The sequence below is a fragment of the Balaenoptera physalus genome (assembly GCF_965194825.1).
Source record: "Balaenoptera physalus genome assembly, chromosome: 2".
NCBI classification, from domain to species: Eukaryota; Metazoa; Chordata; class Mammalia; order Artiodactyla; family Balaenopteridae; genus Balaenoptera; species Balaenoptera physalus.
Genome location: NC_138883.1, coordinates 41028116 through 41040185, shown reverse-complemented (window position 1 = coordinate 41040185; position 12070 = coordinate 41028116). Strand labels below are relative to the sequence as shown.

General features: G+C 34.6%; 1 protein-coding gene across 7 annotated transcripts in view; it reads right to left on the bottom strand.

Moving 5' to 3' along the window:
• The window catches only part of LOC309655329 (protein SIX6OS1), a 107750-nt gene that overhangs the window by 37091 nt on the left and 58589 nt on the right, over nucleotides 1–12070 (bottom strand). For 5 of the 7 annotated variants that reach the window (XM_082450412.1, XM_082450414.1, XM_082450413.1 and 2 more), the window contains one exon: nucleotides 9232–9321. The exons of 1 other annotated variant lie outside the window; for it this stretch is intronic. In XM_082450412.1, coding sequence (XP_082306538.1) covers nucleotides 9232–9321 — 90 coding nt within the window. Of the gene's footprint in view, nucleotides 1–2842; nucleotides 7107–9231; nucleotides 9322–12070 lie in introns of those variants that run through there. One more of the 7 variants, XM_082450418.1, reaches the window with a different exon arrangement.

The following is a 12070-nucleotide window of genomic DNA, read 5'->3' as shown; positions in this document are numbered from 1 at the left end:
TACTGGTCAGCAGGTCTGAATCTTAAGAATGTTTTAATTTCTTAATATTACTAAACTCTGCCCCCTTAGGCAAGATAAAGTAGTTTAGCCCAAAACAAGTTTCTTGCTATTCTTCTAAATGCATATTTGCTAATTAAGCCTTCACTTCTTGGGAAAATAGTCCAAAAGGAGGGAAATACCTATAAGAAAACTGAGTCTGGGCCACCAGTTCCAGATGAGATTAGCATACCCCATCTATCCTGTTCAGACTGCATATTCATGGCAACTCTTCTAATATACTCCATACAAGAACCTTGCTAGCCCAAGCCATGATTCAAGAAGAGCCATTACTATCTCATCTCTTGCCAGCAATGCTAGTCTTCGTGAATGCCTGGGACAGGGATGGGTGATTAGGAGAAATAAGTAGCTGGTGCCTCTACTTCCTTCATTACCCATGATACCAACAAATGGACTCTTTTCCTCTTATAAATACATAGTATTGAGTCATCAAGTCAATCAACCTATGTGGCTGGTTTACGAAAGAAAGAGATAGCTGTTTTCACCTCCATACCTCTGGCTAGCTAAGAGAAGTCATCCACAACAAACACTATCAGAGAAGTACTTATTGGACTGGTTTGTTTTAGCCCCTCATAGAATCATTTTAAATAATATTTTATAGCTATAGCTTACACTGAGAGATGTTATAAGAAGCAGTAATACATATTGTGTTTATTTGGGGGAGGCCACTGAAGATACTGACTACCATATTGCACAATTTCCCCTTTATGAGAATCCAGGGAACAAATTTCTCTCAAGTCTGAGTACTAGGGAAAAAACCTCTGCTTATCCTAAGCAACTGAACTGTTTTTTAAATGAATATTCTGAATTCCAAATTGATGACACTTCCACAATGCTTTGACTACTATTAGGAATTTCAAAGCTTAATTTTGCCTATATCTAACAAATGTGTAAGACCATATAGTATGAATTTCTATCCAGATCAAAGGCTTCATCTTCCTACATTACCCTTACTTCCCTATAGCCTCAATTTGTATGTCTAACTTTATTTTAACACTATGGTATTATTTATATAAATCATTTCAAATTCTTTTTGACTTGAAGTGGGGCCTATAAATAACAAAATAAGTCTCCTTTGTTAATTCTATCCTCTGCCTATTTCTTGGATGATCATGTACTCCAGCTTTCTCTTCTTTTTGCTTTATACTTTCCCTGGGCAATCTCATCTATTTTTATGATTTCAAATGCCAATGAAGTCCAAATCTATACCTCAGTCCCTACCTTAAGACCCATTTATTAATATGAAATGTATTGCATTCTAGATTTTGTGTGGGTGTTTTTAATTAGAGTATTAGAATAGGAGTGACATCGGCAAGATGGCAGAATAAAATGTCCCTTGAGCATATCACCCCCTCAGTAACAAAAGTTTGTCATCCAACCATGGACAAAAGTGCCTTTGTGGAAGCTTTGGAATCCAGGTAGGAGACTGTGAAATCCTGGTGCAGTCCAAGACTGGGGAGAGCCATTTTGAGAAGATGGACTCACATCTTGGTGGTTTAACTTGCTGACTGTGGTCCTGGCTACAGAACCAGAAAATATCTCTGTACCCCTGAGAACTCAGCTACAGGCCTATCTAGCTTTGGGTCTGTAACCAGACCCATAAACCAAGGGACCTGGGAGAAGTCACACCCACCTGTGTGTCAGGCAATAGGCATACAGACCCTGGTCCTGGCTGTGGTCTCAGAAGTGGCAGGTGAACCAGTTCCAGCCCTTCATGGCCATGGTCTGGGAATACCAGGAGATAAACCTGCCAAACTCAGTGAGACTGTAGATTCTGAAAGGGCCCTGTAACTAGATTCCAACCTGTCCCAGCCACAGTCACTGAAGAATCCTGCTGGCACAGAGACCCAGCAGGAGACACTCCTGTCTATGCCCCTAAAGATCCTAAAGCACCCTATAGTTGGTTCCAGCCCTCTCACAGCACAGTTTGTCCACAGTACTGAGGGTCCAAGGTTCAAGCAAGAGACACTCCTGTCTGCACCCCATAGATCCTGTAAGGACCCATACTTGGTTCTAGATCTCAAGCAGTCTAGCATTAACAGAACTTCTGGCCCAGGGACCCAAAGAGATACTGCTATATGCTCCCCTGGAGATCTTGAAAGGGCCCTATACTTGGCTCCAGCCCCTCTAGCCACAATCAGGGAGCAGTCCAGCCCACGGAGGGACCTGGTTGGAGACATGCCTATTTGTGCCTTGAGAACCAGGACTGTAGACCTCAATTTTGTTTGTAGAATCTGAAACAGCCCTGAGACTCAGTTCTAGCCCCTCTCAGCCACAGTCCAGGGCCAGTTCTGACCACCCATGAATCCATTCAGTGACTAGGCATGAACTCTCCCAGGGACTTGCTGGGAGACAAACTTGTCTACACACTTGGTAATATGCCTGCTGACTAAGGACCCAACTGTGGAACCTGAATCAGACCTTTGTCCCAATACTATCCTACTGAACAAAGTACTGGAGGAAGTCTCACCCACCCAGGGACCAGACAGGATCCATACCTGCCTGAGCCCCTGGTAACAAGCACACCAACCATGGATCCCACTACAAACTCAATGACAGCTTCAAAATCAGCTCCAACCCAGCACAACTGCAGTTCTATAGGTAATCCCATCAGCCCAGGAAACCAACAAGAGAAGGTCTTTACTTCCCAAAACCAGACTGTAAAGACTGGAAGAAGTGTTTGTTCATTCAAGTGCACAGACACCAATGCAAGGCTAAGCATATCACAAAAATTAGGCAAACATGACACCATCAAAAGAAAAGTAATAAATCTTCAGTAACTGACCCCAAAGAAATGGAGATCTACAGTTTGCCTTGCAAAGAATTCAAAGTAATCATCTTAAAGAAACTCAGTAAAATGCAAGAGAACACAGACAACTAAACGAAATCAGGAAAACAATGCATGTACAAAATGAGAAGTTTAATAAAGAAATAGAAACCATAAAATAGAACCAAACAGAAACTGTGGAGCTAAAGAACACAATAGCAGGACTGAAGTATTCAATAGAGAGCATCAATAACAGACTTGATCATATAAAAGAAACAATCGGCAAACTCAAAGACTATTCATTTGAAATTAGCTACTTAGAGGAACAAAAAGAAAAAGAATGAAAAAGAGTGAAGAAAATCTACATAAATTATGGAACACTGCAAAGCGAACAAATATTTGCATCACAGAAGTCCCAGAAGGAGAAAAGAGAGAGAGAAAAAGGCAGAAAGCTTATTTAAAGAAATAATAGCTGATTACTCAGCTATAAAAAAGAACAAAATAATGCCATTTGCAGCAACATGGATGGACCTAGAGCTTCTCATACTGAGTCAAGTAAGTCATACAGAGAAAGACAAATATCATATGATATCACTTATATGTGGAATCTTAAAAAAGGCTAGAAATGAACTTATCTACAAAACAGAAATAGAGTTACGGATGTAGAAAATAAACTTATGGTTACCAGGGGTTGGGGGAGGAGGGATAAAGTGGAAGATTGGAATTGACACATACACACTACTATATATAAAACAGATAACTAGGGCTTCCCTGGGGGCACAGTGGTTAAGAATCCACCTGCATGGGGACACGGGTTCGAGCCCTGGTCTGGGAAGATCCCACATGCCACAGAGCAACTAAGCCCGTGCACCACAACTACTGAGCGTGCACTCTAGAGCCCGCAAGCCACAACTACTGAGCCCATGTGCCACAATTACTGAAGCCCACGCACCTAGAGTCTATGCTCCACAACAAGAGAAGCCACCAAAATAAGAAGCCCGCACACCACAACGAAGAGTAGCCCCTGCTTGCTGCAACTAGAGGAAGCCTGTGCAAAGCAACGAAGACCCAATGCAGCCAAAGATAAACATATAAATAAATTTATTTTAAAAAAAACAGGTAACTAATAAGGACCTACTGTATAACACAAGGAACTCTACTCAATACTCTGTAATGGCCTATATGGGAAAAGAATCTAAAAAAGAGTGGATATATGTATTTGTATAACAGATTCACTTTGCTGTACACCTGAAACTAACACAACATTGTAAACTGATTATACCCCCAAAAAAAATTTTTTTTAAAGAAAAGAAATAATAGCTGAAAACTTCCCAAATATTAGGAAAGAGATAGACATCTGGGTACAGGAAGCCCACCCCAACCAAGATCAACCCAAAGAAGATTGCTCCAAGACACATTATAATCAAAATGTTAAAATGCAAAGACAAAAAGAATTTTGAAAGCATCAAGAGAAAAATAACTCATCACAAGGGAACCCCTGTAATGTCATCAGATTTCTCTGCACAAATCTTCCAGGCCAGAAGAGAATGGGATCACATATCCAAAGTACTGAAAGAAAAAACTGCCAACCAAAAATACTACATCCAGCAAAACTGTCCTTTAGAAATGAAGGAAAAATAAGGACATTCCCAGACAGACAAAAGCTAAGGGAGTTCATTACCACTAAAGGAGTTCATTACTACTGCCTTTTAGAAAATATTAAGGGGAGTTTTTCAAGCTGAAATAAAAGGATGCTAAGTAACAACATGAAAACATATAAAAGAATAAAACTTAATGGTAAAGGTGAATATATACTCAAATTCAGAATACCATAATACTGTAATGATAGTATGCAAATCACTTTAATCTCTAGTATGAAAGTTTAAAATATTATTAAAATTATAGCTACAATAATTTGTTAATGGATGCACAATATAAAAAGATATAAAGTATGACATCGATAGCATTAAATGTGGGGGGGAGAAGTAAAAGTGCAGTTTTTGTACGCAGTTGAAGGTTACTTGTTATCAATACGTCTGCTATATCTATAAGATGTTTTATGTAAGCGTCATGGTAACCACAGAGAAAAAATTTATAGTAGATACACAAAAGAGAAAGAGAAAGGAATTAAAGCATACCACTACAAAAAATAAATCACAAAGGAAGACAGCAAGAGAGGAAGAAAGGAACAAAGGGACTAAAAATACATTCAGAAAACGATTAATTAAATGGCAATAGTAAGTCCATACCTATCAATAATTACTTTAAATGTAAATAGACTAAATACAAAAGACAAAGAGTGGCTGATGCATTAAAAAAAACAAGACCCAACAATATGCTGCCTGCAAGAAACTCACTTTAGTTTTAATGAAACACATGAGCTGAAAGTGAAGGGATGGAAAAAGATATTCCATACAAATGTAACCAAAAGAGATCAGAAGTGCTTATAATTATATCAGATAAGATAGACTTTCAGTCAAAATCAGTCACAAGGGACAAAGAAGGTCACTTCCCAAGGAATTAGAAAAAGAAGAACTATCTAACCATAAAGATAGCAGAAAGAAGGAAATAACAAAGGTTAGAGCAGAAATAAATGGACTAGAGACATGAAAGACAACAGGAAAACATCAATGAAACAAAAAGTTGCTTTTCTGAAAAGATAAACAAAATTTACAAACCTTTAGCTAGACTAACCAAGGGAAAGAGAGAGGACTCAAACAAAGTTATAAATGAAGGAGGAGATACTATACCTGACACCAAAGAAATACAAAAGCTCTTAAGAGGCTACTATTAACAATTATAGGACAACAAATTAGATAACCTAAAAGAAATGGATAAATTTCTAGAAACATACAACCTACCAAGATTGAATTATGAAAAAATTAAAAATCTGAACAGGTCAATTCCTAGTAAGGAGATAGAAGCAGTAATCAAAACCCTCCCAACAAAGAAAAGCCCAGGACCAGATGGTTTCACTGGTAAACTGTACCAAACATTTAAAGAAGAACTAACATCAATCCTTCTCAAATTCTTCCCAAAAAATGGAAGAGGAGAAAACACTCTCCAATTCATTTTATGAGGCCAGCATTAGCCTGATAAAAAGCCAAATAAGGACACTACAAGAAAAGAAAACTACAAGCCAATATTCCTGATGAATATGGATGAAAAGATTCTCAAAAAAAAATACTAGCAAACAAATTCAACAGCACTTTAAAAGAATCATACATGAATACGAAGTGGGATTTATCCTTGGATGCAAGGATGGTTCAATTTACACAAATCATTAAACATGAAATACCACATTAATAGAATGAAGGATAAAAATTATATGATCTCAATAGATGCAGAAAAAGTATTTGGCAAAATCTGACACCCTTTCATGATAAAAACTTTCAATAAATTGGGTATACCTCAACATAATAAAGGCTATATATGACAAGTCCATAACTAATATCATACTCAGTGGTAAATAGCTAAAAGCTTTTCCTCCAAAATCAGAAACAAGACAAAGGTGCCATTCGCACCACTCTTATTCAATATAATACTGGAAGAGCTAGCTAAAGCAATTAGGCAACAAAAAGAAATAAAAGGCATCCAAATAGGAAAGGAAAAAGTAAAATGGTCTGTTTGTAAACAGTATATCCTTATATCAATATACAGAAAATTCTAAGACTCCACCAAAAACCTATTAGAACTAATCAATAAATTCAATAAAGTTTCAGGATACAAAATCAACATACAAAAATCAGTTGCACTTCTATACACAAACAACGAACTACCTGAAAAAAAAATAAAGAAAATAATCCCATTTACAGTAGCATCAAACACATTTAAAAACTTAGGAATAAATTTAACCAAGAAGGTGAAAGATTTGTACACTGAAAACTATAAGACACTATGAAAGAAACTGAAGAAGACATAAATATGGAAAGATATTCTGTGCTCACAGATCATAAGAATTAATACTGTTATAATATCCATACTATCCAAAGCCATCTATAAATTCAATGCAATCCCATCAAAATTACAATGGCATTTTCCACAGAAATAGAAAAACATCCCAAAATTTGTATGGAACCACAAGAGACCCCAAATAGTCAATTTCTGGAAATCTTAAAAAGGAACAAGGTGGAAGCATAACACGTCCTCATTTCAAACTATGCTACAAAGATACAGTAATCAAAACAGTATGGTACTGGCATAAAAACAGACAGATAAACCAATGGAACAGAATCAAGAGTCCAGAAATAAATCCATGCATATACAGTCAACCAATATTTGGAAAGGAAGCCAAGAATACTCAATGGGGAAAGGATAGTCTGCAATAAACAGTGCTGGGAAAACTGGATAGCCACATGCAAAAGAATGGAATTGGACCCCTATCTTATACCACTCATAAGGATGAACTCAAAATGGGTTAAAGACTTAAATTAAATGTAAGACCTGAAATCATAAAACTCCTAGGGGAAAAATCTCCTTGATGTTGGTTTTGGCAATGATTTTTGGGGATATGATACCAAAAGCACAAGCAACAAAAGCAAAAATAAACAAGTGGGACTACATCAAACTATAAAAGCTTCTGCACAGCAAAAGAATCAATCAACAAAATGAAGAGGCAGACTATAGAATGGGAGAAAATGTTTGCAAACCATATATCCAATAAGGGGTTAATATCCAAAATACATAAGGAACTCATACAACTGAATAGCAAGACTAATAATCCAAGTTAAAAATGGGCAAAGGGCTGAGAGACATTTTTCCAAAGAAGACATACAAATAGTCAACAGGTACATGAAAAGATGCTCAACACCACCAATTATCAGAGAAATGCCAATCAAAACCACAATGAGATAGTACCTCATATGTGTAGAATGGCTATTACTGAAAAGACAAGATAGGTGTTGGCAAGGATGTAGAGAAAAGGGAACCCTTGTATACTGGTGGTGGGAATGTAAATTGATACAGCCACCATGGAAAACAGTATGGAGGCACCTCAAAAAATTAAAAATAGAAAGGCCATATGATCCAGTAATCCCACTTCTAGTTATATATTCAAAGGAAAGAAAATCACTATCCCAAAGAGATATCTGCACCATGTTCATTAAAGCATTATTCACAATGGCCAAGACATGGAAACAACCTAAGTGTCCACTGACAGATGAATAGATTTTTTGAATGTGATGTATATAAAAATGGAATGTTATTTAGCCACTAAAAAAGAAGGAAATCCTGCCATTTGTGACAACACAGATGGACCTTGAGAGTGTTATGCTAACTGAATAAGTCAGACAAAGACAAATACTGTTATGATTTCACTTATATGTAAAATCTTTTTAAAAAGCTGAATTCATAGAAGCAGGGAGTATAATGGTGGTTTCCAGGGGCTGACGGGTAGAGGAAATGAAAAGATGTTGGTCAGAGAGTACAAGCTTCCAGTTAAAAGCTGAATAAGTTCTGGGGATCTAATATAAAGCATGGTGAATATAATAATACTGTATTATATACTTGAAAGTTGTTAAAAGAATAAATCTTAAATATTCTCACTACAAAAAATATAATAGAGTGATAGATGTGTTATCTAACCTTATTGTGGTAATCATTTCACAATACACACATGTATTAAATCATGTTTTACACCTCAGACTTACTGCTATATGTCAATTATACCTCAATAAAGCTGGGGGGAAAGTAGTAAGATAAATAAATAAAAATTAAAAATTAAATCAACACTGCTCTTGTCCAGTTATGTTAAAAATAAAAACATTTCAATTTTTTAAATTAAGCGAAATTATAATGCTATATAACGTGTTCAAAGTTCCTCACCTTGTTTCATTATATTCATTAATTACATTTAGTCCCCCAAACCAGGTGATTTAACACATAATAAAATAAGCCCACACAAATATTATTGCATTGGCCAAAAAGTTCATTCGGATTTCTCCATAACATCTTAATTTTTGGCCAACCCAATAGTATTTCTCTGTCAGAATATAACACCCCACTAAATCAGCACTCTGAAAAACAAGTTCAATATAAAAATACCCTTCAAAAGTCAATACTCCAAATTTTTCATAAGCTAATTATACAGCTAACTACTCCCCCAGATGTTTGACTATAGCAATTCAGTCATAAAAAATATTAATTGAAGCACTCTACCTTATAACTGCTACTGATAAATAGTTTCTATCTAAGGACATATTTAAACATATCCAAGGTTGGATAGAGCTTTATAACAAATAGGTAGGCCAACAGTGACAACCAGAGTCCAAAACACTGAATTTACTTTATAAATAAATAAATAAATAAACAAAAAAAAATTTGCGTATTTTTCAATTAATATTTTTGCAAAGAATATCTTAATACTAAGCTATAGAATTGATAAGCTTAAATTAATATATGTACTGTACTTGTCTTTTTCAACAGTTTCTTGATAAATAGTAAACTGGTCCTGCATATAGTTTTCATGTTTATGAAATACATCACATGTTGGCCTCCAGCTATGGAAAAAAAATACTGTAATTAGCATCTCAGAATGATAAACAAATTTAAGAAATAATAAAAATGAATGTAACCATTTAAAGATAAACAACTCTTTCCTTTCCTGGAAGAAACAAGCTTACATCAAGAAAAACATTCCCATCTCCGATCACCACCACTATGACCATTCCTGCAATCATACATATGCTCAAATATCAATATCGATTAATTTTTACATAAAGCCTGTTTTGGAACCATGACTAGGGAAGGAACAAATGTGACATGGATGGACTGTGTATTACTATGGCATTTCTGGAATATACTCTGCAACACTCCAACATCAGGCTTTGTTTCTCATCATACTTCTAAGATCTTAGCTAAGAAATTCTTTTGGAGTAAACATTTAAAGAGCTAGGATAAGGGATAAAGAGAGGCTTTTTTCTCCTTTGAAATTTAGAAAGTCAGGTTTTATACCCTCCTGAACTTGAAAGAAAGAAACTAGACCATAATGAATTATAAAATCAGATAGTAAGAATAAAATGAATATTCAACTTATACATTTGTTTTATTACATGACTCGAAAAATGTTGCCAGTGTGAAAAATCTAAAATTAAGTATACACCATGACAGCTTACATTCTAAGTATTGTTCAAATATTTCCTCTAGCTCTTTTCTCTAATCTTTTTTATTTTTTCAGATTCAAAAAGTATGCATATGCATTTTGGAAGAACAGAAAAGTATACATAAGAAAATAATTATCATCTATATTCTCAACACTGAATAATAACTACTAATACTGATATTATTTTAATAAATTATCTCCAGATTTTACTATAAGTATATAGTTTAACATCTTTGAGTTCATATTCACATATACAACATACCATCCTTTATCACTTACTTTTAAACTATCAATATATACATTTTCTTTGTCACTAAAAATTCACTGTAAAGGTTTTAATAAATACAACATATTACACAATTTATCTAACCATTCCAATATTGTTGGCCATTTTGGTTAGTCTAAGTTTCTCTTAAGAACTTGTACTTAAACACTTGTCTGAGTTTACAATCATTTCCTTAGGCAATATTCCCCAAAATGGAATTATAAGGTCAAAGGTTATATATACATACATTCTGAATATTTTTAAAATTCCATAAGAAATACACGCTCACTGAAAAGATATTCACTGTAACCATTTTGATGTACATATTTCTAGACTTTTTAAATTATACATAAATACACAATTACTAAATTGAGTTTATTCTATGAATGTTGTTTTAATGTTTTGTTCAATTTGTAATATACTGTTAACACCTTTCCATGTCAATATTCACTTATAAACTAATGGGCTGCCTACTGTTCATTCATATGGATATACCAAAATTCATTTAAACAATCACCTAATGTTGAACATTTGAGTTGCTTCCAATGTTTTCCTATCATAAAAAAGTTGAAATAAATACCTTGTTGTACGTCTTTGAGAAAATGCCTAATTGTTTCCTTACGAAAAATTATCAGAAATAGAACCGTTTAATCAAAAGTCATGCTTATTTTTAAAGCCTTTAAAGTATACTTATATGTCATCCAAAAGGTATATACCAGTGTACATTCCTACAGTGTATGAAAGAGGTGATTTTCTTATTTCCTGGCCAACACTGAGTATTATCCTTCTTTAAATTTCTGCAAAACTTAAAGGCAAAAGAATATATAGTATTTTATTATTGCTTTAATTTGGATGTCTTTGATTATTAGTAAGATTGAGCATTTGTTCACGTTTATTAGACATACATTTCTTCATTTTGGTATTTACCTGTTTACCTTCTTTGCTTATTTTTCTAATGGGACTTTGGCTCTTTCTTATTAATTTCTACAAGCACTTTATATTTTAAAAATTAACCCTTCTTTGACATTTTCCTACCTTATGCTTTTGCTTTTTGTATCATTTTGAGGTGTTTTTCTTTTTAATTTGCATGTGTCATATTTATCCATTGTTTCCTATGTGGTTTCTACCTTTGATGACATACTTAGAAAGGCCTTCCTCTCTCAAAGATTATAGTCACCTATATTTTCTTCTAATACTTTCATGAATTCATATGTCACATTTAAACCTCTTAACCAGCATGCTGAAATCATGAACTAGAGGTATTCATGCATTAAAATCAACAGATCCTACTAACTGCCCTCAGAACCCAGCAGAGAATAATCTTGTATAAAGTAAAGTACATCTTGGACACAGTAGGTTCTGCGGGGAAGATACCAGTACTTTTCCAGCACCCTTTACAGCTACTTGAGGGAAACCACTGGCAAAACTTAACTACCATAAACCTAAATCAAACTAAAAGAAAAAGTTCAACAATATGTAGTTTTTTCGTTGATCAGATTGCCAAAAAATTTAAACATTGATAATTTCAGTGTTAGCAATGGTGTGAGGAATAGAAACTCTCATATATTGTTGGTGAAAGTATAAATTAGTATAATTTTTTTGGGAGAGCAGTTTGGCATTACTTATCAAATATTTAAACATGCATACTCTTCAACCTGGCAATCTCACTTCCACGAGGTCATTCTATAGCAACTGGTCTAGAAATATGGAAGGATACCTGTACATGTTGTTTATAATAGGAAATAACTGGAAATAACCTAAATGTCTATTAATAGGAGAATGGTTAAATAACTTAGGATACATCAATACTATAAAATACTATGGAGCTGTTAAAAAAAAGAATGCAATCCATACATAATCATTACATGTATAGTACCATTTA